This window comes from Lampetra planeri, chromosome 2 (assembly GCF_965212315.1).
Source record: "Lampetra planeri chromosome 2, kcLamPlan1.2.h2, whole genome shotgun sequence".
NCBI classification, from domain to species: domain Eukaryota; kingdom Metazoa; phylum Chordata; class Hyperoartia; order Petromyzontiformes; family Petromyzontidae; genus Lampetra; species Lampetra planeri.
Window position 1 is genome coordinate 19,147,349 of NC_136108.1, and position 23,366 is coordinate 19,170,714.

General features: G+C 47.9%; 1 protein-coding gene across 2 annotated transcripts in view; it reads left to right on the top strand.

Annotated features, from left to right (window-relative positions):
* LOC144729406 (insulin-like growth factor 2 mRNA-binding protein 3-B) overlaps nt 1–5,807 on the top strand; it is a 99,342-nt gene extending 93,535 nt beyond the window's left edge. For both annotated transcript variants that reach the window (XM_078609675.1, XM_078609682.1), the window contains one exon: nt 516–5,807. In XM_078609675.1, coding sequence (XP_078465801.1) covers nt 516–617 — 102 coding nt within the window. In that variant the 3' untranslated portion in view covers nt 618–5,807. The remainder of the gene's footprint in view (nt 1–515) is intronic.
* The last annotated feature ends 17,559 nt before the right edge of the window (nt 5,808–23,366 follow it).

The window sequence follows — 23,366 nt, forward strand, 5'->3', positions numbered from 1 at the left end:
ATGCAGGGACCCGTTTCTAAGCGTTATTAAATTGTAAATATTTGATACATTTTCACGTGTTGATTAAATGTTAGACGGTAATTACACGTGAATGTAATTTAACTTTTATAGTAATGAATTCTTTAATTACTTGCAGTATGTCAGACATCCCACATAACCAGAAGAGCTTTTTTTCCCCAATTTGTCTGCCTTGAGAGGTTTCACATAATTGAATCCGCTTCGAGGTTGATTCTGCCAAAAGCGTTAATGAGCTTCTACCCGCGCTGTACATTATGCCCATGTCTTCCATGTAATTCCACACAAATTCGATCCACATGCTTCATTTCCCCCTTTATATTACCTTACCAGTAGCAACTGCCGCACAGCCTGTGTGCTTCCAGGCACGCGATTTCATTCCTCCGTGACCATTCCTCAAGCGTTTGCTTCGTGCACCCACATCGCCGCACAGCTTCCGTCCACCCTAGTTGTAACCAAAGTCCTTCCTTTCCCCGACCCGCTCTCGTTTCTCCCCGAAGACGGCGCAGAGGAAGATCCGCGAGATCCTGCAGCAGTATCGGCAGCAGCAGCAGCGGCAGCCACCCCCGGCCGACCTTCCAGGACAGTCCCGGCAGAAGTAGCCCCACCACACGCCACCTCACCTCACCACGCCCGACCTCCTGGGCAGTCCACCAGCAGACGCCACAGGGATGGGGAGAGGGCTAGGCACCCAAGCAGGGAGAGGAACTGCTAAGCACCAGTGTTAAAGGCAGAAATCCGTATCAAGTTTTCAGTTGTTTTGTATTGTAACGTCAATTTTTAAAGAAAAAAATTGCTTCCCACCAATTGTCTTAAACCAACGACGATGAAATGTGGACTATGTTTTATCACCTGCCTTTTATGGAGGATTGTATTTCTTGCCTGGTCCTGTTTCCTCCCCTTTCCCTGTAACCAAAGTATTGTTTTTCTCTTCCCCCCCCCACCCATTTAGAAAATTTTTTGTTAAAAAAATTTGGCTTTTTTTTTTTGAACAGGCATTGCTTAGTGTTTACAACCGGCTATTTAAAACCAACGGCATAAGTCCTTGCTTAGGCAATGGGAATCATTTTATTAGGTCTTAACTATTTTTATAAGACGCAGTGGGACACTACAAGTGAGCCCAAACTGAGGAGCAATGAATGTGCTGGCCAAGGCACGGACACATGTGCTTTTTTTTAACAGAACTACCTCAGGCATTAAGTACCTCAGAGTTCCTTTTGTTCCTTTGGGATGGTTTTGTATGCTTTATAAATTGAAAGCCTTGAGCATTTTATTTTTTTAATAAAAAAAAGGGTAAAATGTGGTTGTGAGGCCGTCGGTTTGGGAGATAAACTACCGTTTGGTTTTCTTGCCGAGATGTACATTTTCCCACTCCCGAACCGACAGCTGGGCGTTTGTGATAAAAAAGAAAAACGTTTAAGTGACGCTTCAGAAATGTCGAGCCTCATTTCTACTGAGGTAACGACACCACCACCACCACACCCCCCTTTGGGCTTCACACGTTTTTGCAACGACGATAATGAAGACTACACGCCATGCCTATGTACACGCCATCCAAAAAGCAATGCCAGTTATGTCAAAACGTAGTAAAGATATGACCTTTTTACAACAACGGTGACAAAAGTAAAAAAGAAAAAGGTATCACAATGTAAGAAGTTGTTTGATGTGTGTATCGGGCGGCTATGAATACGAACGTCGGACACTGCTGCTAGGCCGATGAGTAGGACACCAGGATCTTCCGTTTGTTCGCCTGTTTCTCCTGCAGTCAGTTCGGAGGTCTTCTCAGCACCGGGAGCCTGCGTTGCTGGCTTGCGTGCGCGCATTTGTTTAGCTTTTAAGGCTTCGTGCTCCGCTAATCAAGGAGATGTAAGAGCGCGAAACCCAGACGTATCTCGAGGAGTTTTTTTTTCTTCTTCTTCTGCACGAGCTGCGCTTACTCTGCAGACTAAATCCTCCCTGCGTGCAACTCGGAGACCCGATTTATTTCTGCGTTTGGGTAATGGGGATCGTCCAGTTACATCTCTCGCTTTTACAGGGTGGCACCCTGTCACGCGTAAATGTTCCATTGTAATCGCAGTGTTTACATTTCGGAATTGATGGTCATCGACAGGGACATCCTTTCCTTTGTGCAAGATGCCACCCTGATCTGAGAAAATAATATTTCACAGTCTGACGTTACGGTGCCTGTGTTCCCTTAAAGCTGTCAGAAATACTCTCACTTTAACAGGCTAATTGTCGTGCTGCTTTTACAGATGTGTATCTGAATCAATTTCACAATGTAATCAGGATTTGTGGATTTTCTACATGCATGTTTTCTCTTTAAGCAAAATACATTGCTGCATGACCTCAGGTATAAACTGCAGCAGAAAACCAACTGTCTCATCTCACGTGGAGAGAAAATGTGTTGTAATGGTGAATCATGGTTTTGTGCTAATGTAGTCGCTTCGACACGAGCGGATGAACTATGATTTGTGATGAGCCCCAGCATGCTATGGGGATACCTTTAAGGGAACACAGATTGGTGGGAGTGAAGATGTTTGATATTCCAGCGATGATGAGAGCTGCCCAGCGCCATCCTGCCGCTGTGCAACTGCTATGCATGCTGGGAAATCTGGATGTGCTTGGACCAATCTGCAAGTGGAATTTTATGCACATTTGATGGATAATGATGGTGAAAATTTGCATCTTGATTTCACTGTTCTGGTGGATTGGTAACCATAACAAAAAAAATGCAATCCATCCGTCGCTGGAACAGCCTTTGGTAAATTAATTTCAGTTAAACAATTCGGCTCCCCTCCAAAAAAATTAGTGGGTCCATATTTTAGGATCCACAATTGGACGTGTCCAGTTCGAATGTTCCTGCCTCAGCCTTGCCCTGCCACAGAATATCGCACAGTCGCTGTTATTGCTGCGTATCTATTCAAACAATTCAACCATTTTTTATTTTACCAAGTAAGGCCCACTGAGCTATATATTTTTCAGACACGACCTGGTCACAAATGATAGCTCAACTCAGTTGGCTCATCACGTGGAAATGTATAGCAGCCAAATACTCTAAATTCACGTTTATAAATGTGGAGGGAAGACCCGGAGAAAAAGGTAGTAAACATATCGCCACCACGGCGTCCATATCTGCCTGGTCCACCAACCCCACATCTCACCACCGCCACTATCTCAAAGAAAATCTGGTTTATCTCTGATCAAACTGCCACGGCAGATACTGAATGTACCCCCATTAAGACCACACAACAGCAATACAAATCTGCAGTTGAACACACAGATTGCACAGTTCTATCCCAGGGCAGCAAAAACCCTCTTGACGTGTGATAGACAAAAAAAGTAGCAATTAACTTTGCTATATTATTGCCATCTATTTAACCTCTGGTTTTCAAGGCATATGTGAGGATCGTTCAAGGTTAACCTACATGTTTTTTCTCGTCCAATATGCACATGAATTTGTTTCTCGAGGTAGATTATGACTATCCGTTGGAATGTACTTCTTTACATGTGTCTATGCCAGCAGCATATACGTGCACACCTTTGCCTGATTGCATCCCATACGTCCCTGCAGGACTTAATGCCAGCACGTGCCTTGGGGGGGGGAGTGGGGGGGGGGCCTCCAGCCACACAACATGACAGGGGGGACACATTAGGGCATTGGTGGTGGGACAGCGCGAAACCTTCCGCGCCCAAGATGCGCGTTTGACGACAGATCTGGCCGGAAGCTCATCCTGCCTTCTCGGTGGCCACGTTGCGCATTCCTTGGGCAGCAGATAGCCCTGCACTTGACTCATGCGCCCAGTTACAGGCGCGATCTGTCGCTCTACACCCGCCCCTCAGATCTCGATGTTAATGTTCCGCACAATCGCGACACCGTTTCGCGGCGTCGGCCACTGCGAAAGTTCTACGTTTGTGATAAGCACAGGAGCAGGTCGGTTAGGGTGGCTAGAAATGCGCATCGATTGTAACCCGATTTCCGTCTCCTTTGGAAGCTGTTCACTCTGCGTCACTCAAGACTTATGCTCCTTGTTGTCACCATACTGTTTATCCAGCAGGCAGTAAAAGTATATCAGGGTTGTTTTATTTTGTTTGCTTCCAAGGAGGTAATATCATATCACGTGACGATACACAACAGTGCCGCGTTATTCTTAGACTCGACACGAGTTTCTCGGTGTTCGGAGAAAAAATGAGTAGGTGAAACTTGAACGGTCCACGTGTGAACGACGGTGTAGAAACACAAACTTGAACATCAAATCGTGCTCACAATTACCTGCCCTACGAAAGCGTTTTGCACATTTCGGTTGCAACTGAACCGACTTCGAATCACGGCCTTCGCTCAAGTGCCCAACACCTAAAACGCAGCGTTGCGTTCACCAACGGTGTGGACGAAATCGTCGAGGCATCGAAAAGGCTGAACGGCGGTGGCGGCGGCGGTGACAACAGCACCGGACGGATTGGAAGCATCAATTATTGGCGGTGCATTCGCCCGATCTTAATTCGATTTTATGGGATCGCAGAACGTTGAGAAAAAAGGGTTTTATTCCCCTGAAAACAATAACGGTGTGCATAAAACAAAAAAAATTCCTCGCGCGCCCCCATCCCAAACATCACCCTTGGTTGCACACACAGAGCCCAATCCATGTGCGTCGTCTCCGCGTGGAATGTGGAGCGGCCGTCTCCTTCCTCTGCGCGTGGCACAGCGGCCGCTCGTCCATTCTCCCGGCGCACGAGGCGCCGCGTGGCGGTAGAGAATTCCGAAGAGGGGATCTAAAAGGTGCATCCAAATATGGGGAAACTTTTCCCACGGTCCCCCCTTTACACAAGAGCTCATCTTCATGCTGGATCTACCTCTTCAGATTTGTGCGGTGTTAATTGCTGTCGTGATAAAAATAATAATATCCGGTTGAATATATCTTAAATGCAGTTGTAGTGGGTAATACACCTGGTAATATCGGTATATACAATGTAGTATTTTTAATATACAGATTTGTTTCGACAGCTGATAAGGGGGGGGGGGGACAATGTGGTTTTAATTTATGGCAACGCAGGACAAAAAAAATCTCAATGACACGTGGGGCAGGAGTGAAGAGGTCAGTGGAGTTTTTGCTTTTTCACTTCCGGACGTCATGAACGTGGAATTGTGGAAATGGACCCGACAGTGTTTCATTTCCTCCACACTTTCATGTTTTTTTTTCTTTTCAATTAAATTGACAATTTTTATCAAACATAACTACTGGTAGTCGTAGACATTTATTTCAACACAAAACTTGTTGGAATTAACAAAAGGTTGGTTTATTTTTAAAAACGTGTTTTTCTTTTTAAAAAATTGCCTCTTTTTCTGCATAGCTAATCCATATTCTTGTAGTTCGTTATTTTGACGGTGAAGTTGTCTGGGCTGTTTTGTTTTGTTACTTTGGCTCTGTGTGTGCAAGAAGGGTCGTGGTTCTCTCATTACTCATTGCTTATTGCCCAGGTGCGACTTCATTTGTCGGCTTTTTTACGGATCCGTGATGTTTTTAGTTTAATTCTTTCTTGCTGTTGATTTACCTCTAATAATCATTTTTTTTTATTTATCTATCATTCCCAAGTCTCCTGCTGCTGCTGCTGCTGAGAGTGTGAGCAATGTACACATGCCAGTCCTGTTAACGGGCCCATGTCAGTTCGCATTCAACAACCAGGTTGCACTGTGTTTGGACCCCCATTAATTTGTTTTCTCACAAACTCTCTTCATATCAGACATGGCAGTTGCAGTGAACTCAACTCTCAATAAAAATTGAAGCAGTTTTGAACAACCTTTGTGGAGTCTATGTTTTTGTATTGAAACGATGATATAAAAATGCGCAACAAATCAACGCGTGCTTAATCTTCTTTCCTATGGATTCATCGCAGCAGATTAAAGATGTAATGTTTTTATTTGTTGGCCGCTCAATTTGCCGTCCCTCCTTTAAAGGCGTGAAGACAGCAGCTGTTTACGATGCGGGTCGATCGTTTGGAATTCGTGGCCGTCGAATCTTCGATGCGTCATTCGTGCATTGGGTGACCGCATCGGCCATGCCTGGTCCTGATATGTTTAATAATCTTCCGTCGTAATAAAATGTTACAATTTACCAGGGTTAGTTGTCAAGTCAAGAACATCATCGGATGCGGAATTAAGTTGTCATCCTGCAGGAATATGGCATGAGGGCCAATTGTTCAAGATGCGTTCCATTTTGCATTCTAATTAAACACTTTGCAAAAACTCCTTTGGTTTGGTCGTGACATTAAAATGTGCAAGCCTTCATCCGTGGGAGTATATAGGTCACGGGTAATAATGCCAGTTATTTCTTTTTTACACACCCCATTGGGCGCACGGCTTTCTGAGGAGTGCCTAAATTCAGCAGCGTTTGGTTCACTCCGGAACAGATTTCGGCCGCCTTTGTCGCGCACACAGCAGCAACTCCGGGATTCTAGCGACACGTCAACCCGCTCTCAACGCGCTCGTCACCACTCGAGTGGCCACGTTCTCCTTGCATTGTCTGTACCCCTTGAAGTTGCACTGCACTGGAGATTAGAACTTTAAAAAAAAATGGCATTTCGGAACACTTGGAAGGTTTTACATTTTTGCTAAATATTTTTTTTAGTAGCGTTCTCCTGGTTACAGTTTTAAATGTTTGCAGACTCTTTGTAATAAACCAGTGGACTATGAGGATATGGTAACGGCTTGAGGAGGCCTTCATCCTTGCAGTGATTGATCATGGCTGATGATGTTAACGCTGCTCTCAGCGTGTTCCATTGCTTCTATGTCGTCACCTCATCCATGCGAGACATCGTTTGATCATTCCACAGCAGCCCGGTGCTGATTATGGTTTCTCGAGTCCACGAAAATGCAAACCCCGTTCATGCCTCCCACGTTCCTGTCAAAAACTCTTCTGGAAAACCGGCTGAAAGCAAGCAAGACTTTCGTCATCCAGCAGTAGGTTGAAACGGGGCTTTAAAATGTTAAATTTTACATTTACATTTCATATTCACCTCGCTTTTGAGGTAGCATTGACAAGTGTAATATTTCACATGATAACTCGGGGAAAAGTTTTAAGACCAGAGGGAGCATACACAAAGTTATGGCCAATGAGGCAATGATATGAGGGGAAAAGCACCAAAATGTTAAAAGAATGGCTTCGTAGAATTGTTACGGTTTGAAGCGGACCTTTTACAATTTTAATGCAAAAAATGTATTATAATAAAGTGACATTATATTTTAGGTTATCTTATTGACCTTCATATGGCACGAAAACAGGTAACATACAAATCACAGAGCATCAGGTAAGGAGATGCACTCCCACCAAGGCTGTTTACAGCAGAACATATCTTGAAATTAGAAATAAATACAGAAACATAAATGGCGTTTTCACAATCCCGAATATGCTGATGGCAGTTGTTGGTCTTGACAAAGAAGGCTGCAAAGTAGAACTTAATATAAATGTGAGCAAAACAAAAGTAATGCACAAGTTTGCTAAACAAAATAACGAACGTTGGCAGGACCCATTGCAATTCATAATGTGTATCCGGGGCAGCTATTGAAGGTGGATTGAAATCAAAATGAGAAAGCAAAGAGAACTCAACGTAAAATTAAGTCGCTTTAGAATTTTGAACATGTCAATGAAAAGAAGCCACACTTTTGTCTGCAGAAGAACATTTTTAATCACTCCATACTGCCAGCTCTGACATGGATCATCGTTACGGACAGGGACAAAGAAAATGTAACTGGCTGAAAAGACCGCAAAGAAGCATGAAGAGCTCCACCATGGTACCTTTCTTGCCAGTATCAAAATATACGAATTGGTGTTACCCTTTCTAGATTTGAAGCTGTCGTGACTGCAAGGATTCCTATTCTTAGGTGTTTTCGGTAAAGTCACGTAGGTAAAGAATGAAAATTAATAAAAGTAAAATTAAATAAAAATCACGACGTTTCGGAGGCAACACAAGCTTCCGTCTTCAGGTGTCTGTGCTGTTCGTTTGTTGGCGTTTTCTGGTCTAGCACTGTTTGAGACTAGGCTTTAAAGAAATCTGTCTCTGGTGTGGACCAATCATTTTCAAAGACAATGCATACATTGCTAGAGCATGTTTTTGTTTGCATGTTCACCACAAGTACGTGTGGTTACTTCAGACATGATTCCTTGCTAAAGGTGTCTGTTTGGCGTATTAACATCTTGACACAGCTGTTTTATTGCCAGAAAAGGTAAAACATTCTTACAAGCATGAAGAGGTGCATGCTTGGGAGTTCCACTGCAAGTTCAACAACGCACAGATACGTGCCCTGTGTGTACAAAAAACCCCTCTCAGCCTTGTTATACATGATGCACAACCACCAGTTCTTGAAGAATGTTATTGTGGGTATCTTGGCTTAAGTGACCATCAATAAATTGAGCAAAATGTTGACCAACCAGCAGTAAGACAAAGACACAACTGTACACCGGGTTTGCGTAATGAAGATTTAAAACGTCAAATTCAGTTTAATCACAGACAGGTTAATTGAACAAAATATCAAGGCAGTTGGGCTTCATGACTGGGGCTGCTTGTGCTTTTAAGGAGGCCTGACTCCTCTCTGTATTTGACGGAATAAATTCCATTGGAATGTTTAATCGTCACTTTGATAGGCATCCTGTCACAGCTGTCGCGATAACGTAAAACAATATCGCGAGTTACATCGAGATTTACAGCAGAAACTCAATGCGATGCAAGGAAGGAGGAACGGCATAAATGTTGTCGGTTAGCATTTTGAAATTTCATCATTTCCACTAAAGAGTTCACTTACTGTGCAGTTCCGTACAACAACAAAAAAAAGCCAGACGTTATTAGCGCGTGACTGCCGATCACCCCACCGAGGATTTTTTGTAAAAACCCAACTCAGGTTTCGGGCAAGCGACGCGCATCGGTCCCACGCGCTTTGTTATTGCAACGCAACCGTGGGGTCGAGCACGTGGTGGGGGGCTGGGAATGTGACTGATAACGATGTCAACGGAGCCTGGAAAGTACTCGAGTTTTGCCACAGTGGTGCACACACACACATACGACACGGTCGGGAAACCCGTGTGTGTAACAACACCTAGAGCGCAAAATCGAGTGATCTCATTGCCCGGGAACGCGTGGCATTTTGCCAGCAGTCGCCACAAACACAACTGGCAGGAAATCACGGGCTCAGGAAACACGTGAGGTTCTGCGCTGTGAAACAGAGCCTGCCGATTATAGTATTATTTGAACCTCATGCAAAGTCCTTCGGTTGGCTTGTTGTATACGTGCACAGCAGTGCGTGCATGCACTTAGCCAGTGGACAAGCCAACTTTGGCATGTGGTTGGTACCGTTAGGCCAACGTTGGCACGACGTTGGTACAACGTTCCATGTTTACTGGGCATTTGTGCATGGTCAGATCTAGCTGCACCGCTGTCGTTATTAACTTTTCACGTATCGGCAGAGGACGTTGAACATCGCAGCAGCGTACACATTTTACAACATTGTGCGTTAAGCTCCAGAGTTACAAATGGTATTTGGCGCAAACATGCAATAGGTGTTCTTTGGGTCTTTCGGTAAAGCCACGTAGATAGAAAATAATTTTTAAAAAATATCACGTTTCGATGGCAACACAAGCAATCGTCATCAGATGAAAAAAATATTTAAATTATTTTTTTCACCTGATGATGTTGCGATCGAAACGTCGTGATTTTTTACAATTATTTTTCTATCTACGTGACTTTCCCAGAAGACCCAAAGAATATGAATTCCTGCAGTCACGAAAGCTTTACGTCAAAATGCTTTTCAATTGATGTTATTGTTTCACAATTGGGGGGGGGCGGTTGGAGGAATCGCCACTTGCGCCCAATGCGCACCGAAATCACCCGGACGATTGTGAACAAGCAACGAAGTACACGGGTTTGCCTACGGTGCAGATTTCCCCATTGTCCGCCGGAAATGCTCAAGAGGGAGGGCGAGTGTAGAGGCCACCTTAAAATCCGACGTGAACACCACTTACAATTGCTGAGGACGAGCGAGCGAGCAATCATCTCTCGCTGGCATCTCGCGCCTCGGGGCAATGAGTTATCCGGCGCGTGAGTCCCGATGCTGCAGTCTCGATGAAAACAAGCCGGGAAAATCACCAGATCCTGGGTGGGTCGGAGGTGCGTGGGTGGGTCGGAGGTGGTGTGGGTGGTTTGGAGGCAGAAAAAGGATGGAGGGAGTGCATCCACGGGGAATGTGTGCGTGGGGGGTTGCGAGTGGGTGGGGGGTTGAGAGTGGGTGGGGGGTTGAGAGTGGGTGGGGGGTTGAGTGTGGGTGGGGGGTTGAGAGTGCGTGGGGGGTTGAGAGTGGGTGGGGGGTTGAGAGTGGGTGGGGGGTTGAGAGTGGGTGGGGGGTTGAGAGTGGGTGGGGGTTGAGAGTGGGTGGGGGATTGCGAGTGGGTGGGGGGTTGAGTGGGTGGGGGGTTGAGAGTGGGTGGGGGGTTGAGAGTGGGTGGGGGGTTGAGAGTGGGTGGGGGTTGAGAGTAGGTGGGGGTTGAGAGTTGGTGGGGGTTGAGAGTGGGTGGGGGGTTGAGAGTGGGTGGGGGGTTGAGAGTGGGTGGGGGTTGAGAGTGGGTGGGGGGGTTGAGAGTGGGTGGGGGTTGAGAGTGGTTGGGGGGTTGAGAGTGGGTGGGGGTTGAGAGTGGGTGGGGGTTGAGAGTGGGTGGGGGTTGAGAGTGGGTGCGGGGTTGAGAGTGGGTGGGGCTTGAGAGTGGGTGGGGGTTGAGAGTGGGTGGGGGTTGAGAGTGGGTGGGGGGGTTGAGAGTGGGTGGGGGTTGAGAGTGGGTGGGGGGTTGAGAGTGGGTGGGGGTTGAGAGTGGGTGGGGGTTGAGAGTGGGTGGGGGGTTGAGTGGGTGGGGGGGTTGAGAGTGGATGGGGGTTGAGAGTGGGGGGGGGGGGGTTGAGAGTGGGTGGGGGTTGAGAGTGGGGGGGGGGTTGAGAGTGGGTGGGGGGTTGAGAGTGGGTGGGGGGTTGAGAGTGGGTGGAGGGTTGAGAGTGGGGGGGGGGGGTGAGAGTGGGTGGGGGTTGAGAGTGGGGGGGGAGGGTTGAGAGTGGGTGGGGGGGTTGAGAGTGGGTGGGGGGGTTGAGAGTGGGTGGGGGGTTGGTTGAGAGTGGGTGGGGGGTTGAGAGTGGGTGGGGGGGGGGGGTTGAGAGTGGGTGGGGGGGGGGGGGTTGAGAGTGGGTGGGGGGGGGTTGAGAGTGGGTGGGGGGGTTGAGAGTGGGTGGGGGGGTTGAGAGTAGGTGGGGGGGGGTTGAGAGTGGGTGGGGGGTTGAGAGTGGGTGGGGGAGTTGAGAGTGGATGGGGGGGTTGAGAGTGGGTGGGGGTTGAGAGTGGGGGGGGGGGGTTGAGAGTGGGTGGGGGTTGAGAGTGGGTGGGGGGTTGAGAGTGGGGGGGGGTTGAGAGTGGGTGGGGGGTTGAGAGTGGGTGGGGGGGGGGGTTGAGAGTGGGTGGGGGGGGGGGTTGAGAGTGGGTGGGGGGGGGTTGAGAGTGGGTGGGGGGTTGAGTGTGGATGGTAAGAGAAACTGGAGGGGTTGAGTCAGACGGGGTAGGATGGTGGTGGGGTGGGGGTTTGAGTAGTGGCCGAGTCGTGGATGGAGGGAGGTGGTGGCAGCTGGGAATAGCTTGGGCAAGTGCTTGGGAAGTAGACGCGACGTATCCGGCCTGTTGAGTGATACATGCGCGAGAGGCAATAGAAGCCGCTATGGAAGAATGTTGGTGGGTGCCGTCATGGAACAGTGGGGGGTTGGAGGCCGTGACTACGACCGAACCAAACGGAATGCCCCCCTCGATCTCGTCAGGTTTGTGAAGATGAATAATGCTTGGAATGGGGGATCACCATGCATTCAAACAGAAAACGCAACGCCCTGGCCGTCATAGTAAATAAAGGAAAATATACAGGGTGTTTAAAAAAGATGGACCTATCTCGGCCTCGCTGTGCGCTGCGTTGCACCGCTAGTCGAGTAGATAACCTCGGAGCCAGGATGAACGTCCAACTCCAATCGTCATTTATTGAATGTAACAAGGTAAAACTGGTGAGAAAACACAGATACAGCATCTGTTATAATCCGGAAACACCAACACAATGAACACCACAGCATCAGAACATTGTCTTAGATAACAATAGATCCTGGACGGACCAGGCCCCTACATTACCACTGAACAACTAGACAAAAGCACAAGCCGGTGCGTTGCATACAGGCAGATCATGTATTCATCCCACTGCACCCCAAATGTACAGCATTACACATAACACTAAACTGTGGATGAGATACTTCGTCATCTTTACTCTCAGGATCACAACATAGGCACAGGTCTGACTCGACCTACTAAATCACAAGTAACATCCACAATAAGTCGCAGGCTTCGTTACTAACAGGGCCTCGCATTTACTACAACAACTTAACGGCACCATAAAGGCATTTACATCACTATAACGGTCATTCTAACATTACAACAGCATTACCAATATTATAGGAATATAAACAACTTACAGATAATGCTTCTTAAGCTCCCACAATGGACAAGTGCGGCTGTGGTCTCACTGAGATGCGATGCGTGCCGCCATCTTGACTTATCTGTGTAATGGCCGACGCCCGCGTGGTACAGTGGAAATCTAAAATCGTCACTTCCTGGTCACGTGACCAAAATTAGCATAAAAAACAGGAACTTCCTGTGAACGCACGCTCCACATCTGCCGTGAGGCAAGACACTCCCCGTCTGGTATCTAGGAGATACCACCATTTATTTCCTATCTCATAAACAAGTGTATAACAACTTCAACGGGTCGACTTATTTGTCCATATCCTTGCGAGAGAGAAGTAGTACTATCTCGACTATGGGCCTGATGAAAGTTCTTGCGACACCTTGCTTCGCAATCATAACCTCGACCTTTCTAACTTTTTCATCGGCACTTGGAATCGACTTGAGGATGCGTCCCATTGGCCACTCATTCCGTTTGGCTTGGTTGTCCTTCAGTAGGACGAGGTCGCCTTCTTGGATGTCTGGTCTGTTAGACTGCCACTTGTTGCGCACTTGGAGTGTCGTATGGTACTCGTTTTTCCAGCGATGCCAGAACGTGTTTGCAAAGCTCTGCACTTGTCTCCATTGACGTCTGTAGAGGTCTGCAGTGCTGGCCTCCTCGGTAGGTGCCGTGAGCACATCTGTCTTCTGGGTAAGAAATGTAGCAGGAGTCAAGATGAATGGTGACTCTGGGTCGGTTGAGACGGGGATCAGGGGTCTTGAATTAATTATGGCTGAGACCTCGGCCATGAGAGTGGTTAAGACCTCGTGAGAGAGCCGTGTGGACCCGACATCACATAGCATGGAGTCGAGAATGCGTCGAGCAATCCCGATCATGCATTCCCAGGCTCCACCCATATGCGAAGAGTGGGGAAGATTGAAGACCCATGTGCAGCCTTGGTCACTAAGGTATTTCCTGACAGAATCATCTTCGACATTCTCCGTATTGATCTTAAGCTCTTTACATGCTCCTATGAAATTGGTTCCACAATCAGAACGGAGTTGCTTGGCTGGCCCTCTGATGGCGAAGAATCTCCGGAGTGCATTTATAAAGCTCGAAGAGTCCATGGGCTCGATGACTTCGATGTGCACTGCTCGTGTACTCATACAACGTTTGCTGTTCGCAAGCCCTCCTCTGGTGCGGCGGGAGATGACTGTCCACGGTCCGAACACGTCGATCCCTACAGAGGTGAAGGGAGGTTCCACACTGAGTCGATCGGCTGGGAGGTCTGCCATTTTCTGTTCTTCCTGTTTTCCACGTAGCTTACGACACCGGATACACTTGTGGATTGTGCTGGCGATGCATCTCTTTGCTCCAACGATCCACAGCCCTGCAGATCGGATTGCTCCTTCTGTGAAGTGCCGACCTTGGTGCTTGACCTTCTCGTGGTAGTGGCGCACGAGTAAGATTGCGATGTGGCTCTGGCTTGGGATTATGAGGGGGTTTCGTTCATTCTCATTTAATTTTGCATTCCCTAGCCGACCACCGATCCTGATCTTTGTCCATCCTGGGGTTTAGCTTCCTGAGGGTGCTGACCCTAGGAAGGTCTTCTCCCTTGTTGATGGCCTTGATCTCACTTGCATAAGCTGCCTGTTGCACACAGTGGAAGATTGATTTCCTTGCTCTGGAAAGCTCGTCTTCAGTGCGTGGCACTGTGCAGTAATGCCATCCATTGCAGCTACCAGTGGTGTCTCTCATCGGGCGATGGAAGCAGTCTGCGATATGCGTTAAATGTGCTATCGCTCGCACGAGCGTCGTCCATTTCTAGAAATGTTCAAAATGGTGTGGACTCAGTGGACTTCTTGGTGGCACATTTGTTACGAAAGTTGTCACTTGAGGACGAATCTCCTTGTCGGACTCGGGCTCTATGAGTCCAATGGTCTCCTTGGTAGTACATGGGCCGTCACGTCGTAACAGGAACGCTGGACCCGTCAGCCAGATGGTTTGATTCAGCAGAGATGCAGGGACAGACCTAGTTGCGAGATCTGCTGGATTCTGGTCAGTTGGAACGTAATTCCATTGCTCCGGCTGCGTCGATCTCCTGATGCGTTCCACCCGGTTGCTGATGTAGGTGTAGAACCTTCTGGTTTGGTTGTTTATGTAGCCTAGTACGACCTTACTGTCCGTGTAGAACTTGACCGCATCCAGTTTGACGTCCAATTCGTCTAAGATCAGTTCCGCCACCTCTGTAGCAAGAACCGCTCCACACAGCTGAAGCCTTGGGATGGTATGTTCCGGTTGTGGGGCCTTGCCGTGGAACTCCTTCCAGGATTCCCACTCGGATGACAGGAACGGAGAGGCTACGGCCGCAGCGACCACCGCCACGACCACCAGTAGAGCGATGAGCAGCGGCTTCGTCTTTGGCTTCCTCTTGTCAGTGAGGACTGGATTGGAGAAACGTGGAGGAACAAAATCCAGCAAAGATGGTGGATGTACGTGCGAAGTTGTGGTCAGCATGGTGGTTTCTTTGTAAGTCTGCACGGTACAGCCTTCACTTCTGTCTCCGAGCTTCTCTTTCAGCGTGAAGTGGTTGGGGCACGGTTTGAAGAGCGACGTGCGTCCATGCACGAGCACACTCGTTCTGAATGTGCTAATGTGGTCTGGTTTGTGTGTTCCATCGAGACAAACGTCACCTACGATGACCCATCCTAGGTCGAGTCTCTGGGCGTAGGGAGCGTCGTGAGGTCCATTGCGTTGGTCGCGAACCTTGTGGACTCTCAGCATGTCCCTGCCGAGCAGAAGTAAAATCTGTGCCGCGTGATCCAATGGCGGGATGAACTCTGCTATGGGTTTCAGGTGTGGGTGGTGACGTGCAACTTCGGGCGTGGGAATCTCACTCCTGTCGTCCGGTATCTCATTGCGCTCTGTCACCGTAGGAAGGGCTAGCTTCATGGTGCTATCTATGGTTTCCACCATGAGGACGCTCGCCCTTCTTCTCGCTGTCTCCATCATTCCTGAGCATGTTCTGAGCGTGTATGGAAAGGAATTCCCACCTACGCTTAACTGATCAAAGAACTCTGACCTTGCCAAAGACCTGTTGCTCTGGTCGTCCATTATGGCGTACATCCTTACTGCCCTTTCAGGATGTCCTTTGGGATAGACTCGGACGAGGCATATCTTTGAGCAAGATCTTCCTTTGAAGCCTTCTCCACAGACTTCTGTGCATTTGGTTGTGATTGACGAAGTGAGTGTGGCGGTCTCGCCTTGCTCCCCGCCGTGCTCTGCTTCGGGATCGGAATCCTTAGTGCCACTGGGTTTCGAGTAAAATGTGTGCAGAGCAGTTGCGTGTTTGTCGCTGCCACATTCCTCGCACTTGATATCTGCCTTGCAATTCCTTGCAAGGTGGTTTGTAGAAGCACAGCATTTGAAGCACACTCCAAATTCTTTCAGCATGTTCTTCCGCTCTTCCAATGGCTTCCTCCTGAACTCACGGCATTTCTGGAGGGAGTGAGGTTTATCATGCAATGGGCATTGCTTCTCTGGATCCTCTATCTTTTTCTTTGTGGTGGTTGAATGTCATAGGAGAGACCTCAGTCTTGTGTACGGAAATTGGCACTCTCGCTGTTCCTCGTTTCACCATCGTTCTCTCCATTTTTGGGAGATCTGGACTGGAAATCCCCGTGGTGCCAAACATGAAACTCGGGTCATTTCTAGTCTTAGCCAGGTTGCGGATAAACATTTAGAAAAAAAAGAATGGGGGGAATACAACCTGATGCTCTGACTTGTATCTTGAACCCGCTGTTCTCCATTTTTCCTGCACGTCAAATGGAAATTTCTCTACGATGGGGTTCACGCCATGGTATGTATTCAAGAAAATCAGACCTGGTAAGTAGGGGTCAGCCTGGGCTGATTCAAGCTCCATCAAAAGATCTCCAAGCTCACGTAACCTTTTATTGTCTCGACCAGAGATTTTTGGAAAGTTCTGCAACTTCTTGAAGAGAGCCTTCTCAATGATTTCTGGACTACCATAGCACTCCTCGAGCCTCTCCCACACCGCATGCAGGCTTGAGGTGGGGTCGTCAATGTTTGCTGACCGGATCCTCTTTGCGTACTCTGCAGATTCATTTCCTAACCATTTCACCAACAGGTCGAGTTCTTCACTTGCAGAGATGTCTGCATTTCGGATTGCATTTCTGAAGGTAGATCTCCAGGCTCGATAGTTTTCAGAGTGGTCATCAAACTTAACGAGTCCTGTGTTGATTAGTTCGCGGTGAGCCAGGTACCTAGCAATGTCCCCTAGTCCTGCTGATCCAGAGTGTGTCCATATTGGCGCTTGTGAGGTGCTATTATTTGCTGCATTGCCTTGCATGCCGTCATTTGCGATGGCGTTGGACTGTGGGCCCAAAGGGTTTCAATCACGTTGGCTGGATCCCCTTATGTGACTGTCTGGAATGTGGGTGTGACTTGGTGCATCCACGTCTGACCCCACGTGCGCGACGCTGAGTTGGCGACTAACTGCCAGGGCAGGATATGCATTTCCACCATTCCTGTAGACAGCATTCATGTTCATTCGGTGTGGAGATGGCGATGCCTGAACGTCCACCCTTTGTTCAGTATCGTTTGGTGGAGGAGCATTGATGCATTGTTCAGACCAGTCCAAAATATTTTTTCTGGTGAGTTGATCACGGTCCTTGACAGGTATCTGAGTGCCAAACTCACTCCAATTCTCTTCCTTATCCAGGTTGGCTGCTGCCTCGAGCACCTCTGCCTGGGCCATTGCAGCAGCTGCTTCCCTTTTGAGTTGTAGGGTGCTTAACTTAGCATCCAGCTCAATGTTCTTCCGCGTGGCGGTAGCCACTAATATACTCTCTTACTCTTCAAGCTCTGCTTTCTTCCGTGCAGCAGTAGCCACTAATATACTCTCTTGCTCTCGTGCGGCAGCAGTTGCTAATATACTTTCTTGCTGTGCTTTCCTCCGTGCGGCAGCAGTTGCTTCTTCTTGTATGTGGGTCTTTTCAATTAGCATGGCTTCCTCTTCAGCCATGTAGGCAATACGGGCGTTTGCTGCTTCTGCTGCTGCGCGTGCCTGAGCTGCTGCCATACTAGTAGATGATGTTTTTGAGTGTGCTGAGGCTTTAGATTTTGTGGTGGACCTGGATGAGACAGAGTGCTGAGATCGTGTCTCTCTTAAGCCCTCCACACGGTCCATTGCATCTTGTATCACTGCCTGCACATTATCATCGAGCAGTTCGAGGAAGTGCTCTTGTCTGCGCACTCCCTCAATGCCCTCATCTGTTTTCACCTTCATCAGGAGCGAGATGTATTTATTTGCCAGGAGCTTGTAGCTTGAGCTGCTCACATTCACTCGCTGGATGGCCCGCTGAATTGAGGCCACTGTGTCTGAGGCGTTTGAAGCTTCAGATAAATCTGCTTCAACCCGGTTCCATGCCCGTTGTATCCTGGCATCAAGGTCCTGTTTCTCAGCCACATAGCTTTCCAAGGCCCGCTGTGTCAACCTGACCTCTCTTTGGGGCCTTGAACTCCCTTGGTCCTCTTTAGGCAGGATGGGAGGTCCTGGATTGCTTAAATCACCTTCTTCAGTATCTCTCCCTGCTGAACTGTGGCTTCCCATGCTGCGATGCTTGCAGCACGATTTTAATGTAGACTCGTTGCAGAGCTCCTTGCTTGCTTCAGGCTGACTGCTTGAGAGCTGGTTGCTTGCTGCAGGCTGACTGCTTGAGAGCTTGGCTGCAGAGAGCTGGCTGCAGCACTGGTTGGGAGCTTCAAGAAGAATATATTTTTACTTGGCTGCAGAGAGCTGGCTGCAGCACTGGTTGGGAGCTTCAAGAAGAATATCTTTTTACTATCTCGGCCTCGCTGTGCGCTGCGTTGCACCGCTAGTCGAGTAGATAACCTTGCGTTCAATAAACCCTCGGAGCCAGGATGAACGTCCAACTCCAATCGTCATTTATTGATTGTAACAAGGTAAAACTGGTGAGAAAACACAGATACAGCATCTGTTATAATCCGGAAACACCAACACAATGAACACCACAGCATCAGAACATTGTCTTAGATAACAATAGATCCTGGACGGACCAGGCCCCTACATTACCACTGAACAACTAGACAAAAGCACAAGCCGGTGCGTTGCATACAAGCACATCATGTATTCATCCCACTGCACCCCAAATGTACAGCATTACACATAACACTAAACTGTGGATGAGATACTTCGTCATCTTTACTCTCAGGATCGCAACATAGGCACAAGTCTGACTCGACCTACTAAATCACAAGTAACATCCACAATAAGGAAAGTGGCAGGCTTCGTTACTAACTAGGCCTCTTATTTACTACAACTTAACGGCACCATAAAAGCATTTACATCACTATAACGGTCATTCCAACATTACAACAGCATTACCAATATTTTCTATATATATAAAATCGCAAATCTGTCTGTCTGTCTGTGTGTGTGTCTGTCTGTCTGTGTGTCGCCGGACCATACGCAGTTTCATTGGACGAAATGTGAGGGATTTGCGAGACACGATTGGTCCGTTTGGTTTACCACGGCGGTTGCTCCTGGCAACGGGTAGCGACGCATTCGCTGCGGGGTGGACGCCATTTTTAATTCCCGTTAAAAATATGTGCACGCATTAACACGCGACTCTGAGGTAAATTCATCAAAGTTTCACGTCCTCTTCACTCCCCCCCCCCACCTCAATGTGTGCAATTGTTATTTTAGGGTCGGTAGATAATAAAATTATAGCGATTAGACAGTATTATTGTAGCGCGGGGGGGGGTGGGGTAACGGCCCCAGTACCCAGCCTCAGCCGGGTGGGCAATTTAGGCGAGGCCGGAGGCTCTGCACGGTACTAGGCCTCGACACTTCACCACACTATAGGCCGTACATATTACTGCACAGCGGCCGAGGAGATCGTGGCTGGGGGGGGGGGGGGGGGGCAGGGGTAGCAGCCCATCTGTGTATATATGTAAGGTTATTAAGAAATATATTTTTCACCCGGGCAACGCCGGGTACTTCTGCTAGTAGGAATATATAAAATCGCAAATCTGTCTGTCTGTCTGTGTGTGTGTCTGTCTGTCTGTGTGTCGCCGGACCATACGCAGTTTCATTGGACGAAATGTGAGGGATTTGCGAGACACGATTGGTCCGTTTGGTTTTCCACGGCGGTTGCCCCTGGCAACGGGTAGCGACGCATTCGCTGCGGGGTGGACGCCATTTTTAATTCCCGTTAAAAATATGCGCACGCATTAACACGCGACTCTGAGGTAAATTCATCAAAGTTTCACGTCCTCTTCACTTCCCCCCCACCCCAATGTGTGCAATTACTATTATAGGGTCGGTAGATAATAAAATTATAGCGATTAGACAGTATTATTGTAGCGCGGGGGGGGGGGGGGGTAACGGCCCCAGTACCCAGCCTCAGCCAAGTGGGCAATTTAGGCGAGGCCGGAGGCTCTGCACGGTACTAGGCCTCGACACCCCACCACACTATAGGCCGTACATATTACTGCACAGTGGCCGCGGAGATCGTGGCTGGGGGGGGGGGGGGGGGGGTAGCAGCCCATCTGTGTATATATGTAAAGTTATTAAGAAATATATTTTTCACCCGGGCAACGCCGGGTACTTCTGCTAGTAGGAATATAAACAACTTACAGATAATGCTTCTTAAGCTCCCACAATGGACAAGTGCGGCTGTGGTCTCACTGAGATGCGATGCGTGCCGCCATCTTGACTTATCTGTGTAATGGCCGACGCCCGCGTGGTACAATGGAAATCTAAAATCGTCATTTCCTGGTCACGTGACCAAAATTAGCATAAAAAAACAGGAACTACCTGTGAACGCACGCTCCACATCTGCCGTGAGGCAAGACAGGACCCAATTTCAAAAATATAGCGATTTCAAATCAGGTCCATCTTTTTCAAACACCCAGTATAATAGGCCACGTATGAGAATAGGTTTTCCCCTTTTTCTGGCAACAAAACAGCTGTGTTAAGATGTTAAAACACCAAACTGAAACCTTTTACAAGGAATCATGTCTGCATTAACCACAGATACGTGTGGTCAGAATGCAAACAAAAAAAACATACTCTGATAGCATATGCATTGTCTTTGAAACTGATTGGTCCACACCAGAGACAGCTTTCATTGGAGCCTCGTCTCAAACGGTGTTAGACCAGAGGACGCCAAAAGGCATCTTAACACAGCTGTTTTGTTGCCAGAAAAAAGGGGAAAACCTATTCTCATATTTTGGTACTGGCAAAGGAGGTCCCATGAAAAAAGTCACGTTCTTTGGGCAATTGCCCTTCTTCACAGCACTAGTGCTGCGAAATGCCATGAATGAGGCCCCAAAACGTCGTCTCTTGTATTTGTTAGAAGGTCACAGTGTTATTGACCAATCTGTCGAGGTTTTAGATTGGTTGTGCTTGTGTTTCACTGCCAATGCAGCATCAGCAGCCAACACATAATGCACGCTTGAAACATGTGTTGGCAGCCGAGGATAGTACAGCAAAATCCGTTGTTGTACTGCACTGTGCTCCCACGTCTATGCTCCCCAACTTCATCAAACCGAATGGATCGCCGTAAAGGCTGCGCGTGCAAGGTTTGGCGATGGCTGTTTATTCTCACATGGTGGTCAAGATGTCTTGTGACCCCCCCCCTCCTCCCAATTAATTGACGCCCTAAAATGTTTTCTTCTTTTGCATATTCATTTACTTCTAAAATAAACCTTTACTCTAAAAAAAAATACATATTAAGTTACAGAGACTTAAATAGGGAAGGATCACAAGACATCTGGACCATCACAATGTACAGAGAGGGTCAGAGAGAGACGTGGGGTGCAGGGGGTTGATGTAGTCGCAGCAGTCACAGTGGGGGAGTGCGGTGCGGGGCGTGAGCTGCTGGGAGGGATGGGGGCACCATCTGCTTGCTGTTTGCGGAAGGTGGCGGTGCGCTGCGGTTGGGAGTGACTGACGCTTGGACATTGCATCCCAACCCACAGTTCCATCGTGGGGCAAAAGCTGGAAAGTCACGTCAATGGCGGGGTTTTGGTGTTAGGACCCTTTTCGTTTTTTGTGTGTGTTTTTATTGTTGTTGTTTGCAACTTTATCGTGTGAAAGGCAGGTCAGGGTTGATGTTTGTTGAATCCTTTGTCATCAGCACTAAAGCCACCACCCCTCACCCCCGCCCAAAAAACTGAAACAAATAATGAAAGTGAGCCCATGGGGCCTGCAGTGCCACCCAATAGCGTGATGCAGAACACGAGGCCCGTGTACTCTCTCGCAGCACGGCAATGGCTCCCACTCACTGCCTTGCCTAACTCTAGACCAGTGGTTCTTAACCCTATCTGCAGCCTTGCACCCTTTTTGGTTAATAAATAACATCGGGTTTGATGAAACAAAGTAGTTGTACTTACATCGGGTTTGATGAAACAAAGTTTTTGTACTTACATCGGGTTTGATGAAACAAAGTTTTTGTACTTACGTTTCCGTGCTTAAATTGTGTTTCGATGATTTTTACCTTCTAAAAAATGTGCCACACCTCCAGCAAGGGCATCTTGCACCCCCAGGTTAAGAAGAACCACTGCTCTCGACCCGATGGATATATCTCCCCAATGAGACCGTCTCACCCATGTGCCTCTGTGAATGAGGTGTGCCGGGCGCATGTAGGTGAAGCGTGTTGTACACAGGCAGTGAAGGAGTCTGCGGTTTTCTCTGGAGAGTTCGGGATAACCTGAGGTCTGTTGTCGCGTTATCTCAAGCTATGCAGGCCTTTCCCACCAACCTCCCATGTCAAGAGAATTGACGGACACTGCCGCTTCTCTTGTACCCGTCGTGGCTGCGGTACAAATATATATACACGCGTCCAGATGTCCCAAGATACACAGGACTTGCTCAAGACGTAGGGTCGCCGTTGTCTTACTCTGCACCTCGAAGAACTTGCATTATTAATTGGTTTTGGGTTATGTTTACAAGACCCTATGTTGGTAAGTGTAAACGTCCGGTCTGATTTTTCGTGAATGAAAGTCACAGATATGATTCCCCTCCCAACTTTAGATTTTTCTATTGCTCATAGCATAAAGTATAAAAGAGCTCAATTGTACACATTTTTATTACTCAAATCTAATGTTAGGTACATTTACTAATGCTCTTTCTGTCTATATATTATCTTCTACATCACAATCGGAAAGGTTAAAGAAGCTCAAATATTCCCGCTTCAATACAAATAAAACTAATCATACATTAATTATATGTACAGTGCCACAAAATGCAAGCTTGTATGACAGTGCATTTAAATGAGGGGGGGGGGTCCCCTTTCTTTTGTCAAATACTCTGGCTGGGTGGAACAGTAGGTAGAATGTGCCACTCGCAAGTTGAAAGTGGTGGTAACGCGAGCACAACTTTGTGTGCAGTCAACAACCGTTGCCCTTACCCTCGCCATCGGAACGTGGAGTTTTCATCACAGTAACGGGGCAGCAAACTAACTAAACTACATCTTATTTCACCCAGGTAAGGCCCACTGAGCTAACATCGCTCTTTTTCAGAAGTGACCTGGCCACAAATGACAGCTCAACGAAGTGGCTCATCGTGTGGAAATTTGTATAACAGCCAAATACTCTAAACGCGTGTTTATAAATGTGGAGGGAAAAATCGGAGGACCCGGGGAAAAATCCACACAACCACGGGGAAAGAGAGACGCGCAAACTCCGAATATACAACAAGCGTCAAGGGTCGGAATCGAACCCACGTACCAGGCGAGGGAGTTAACGTCTCGCCACCACGGCGGCCCCGATATTAAACGAGATATTGACTGTCTTCCAATTCTCGTGTGAGCGTAA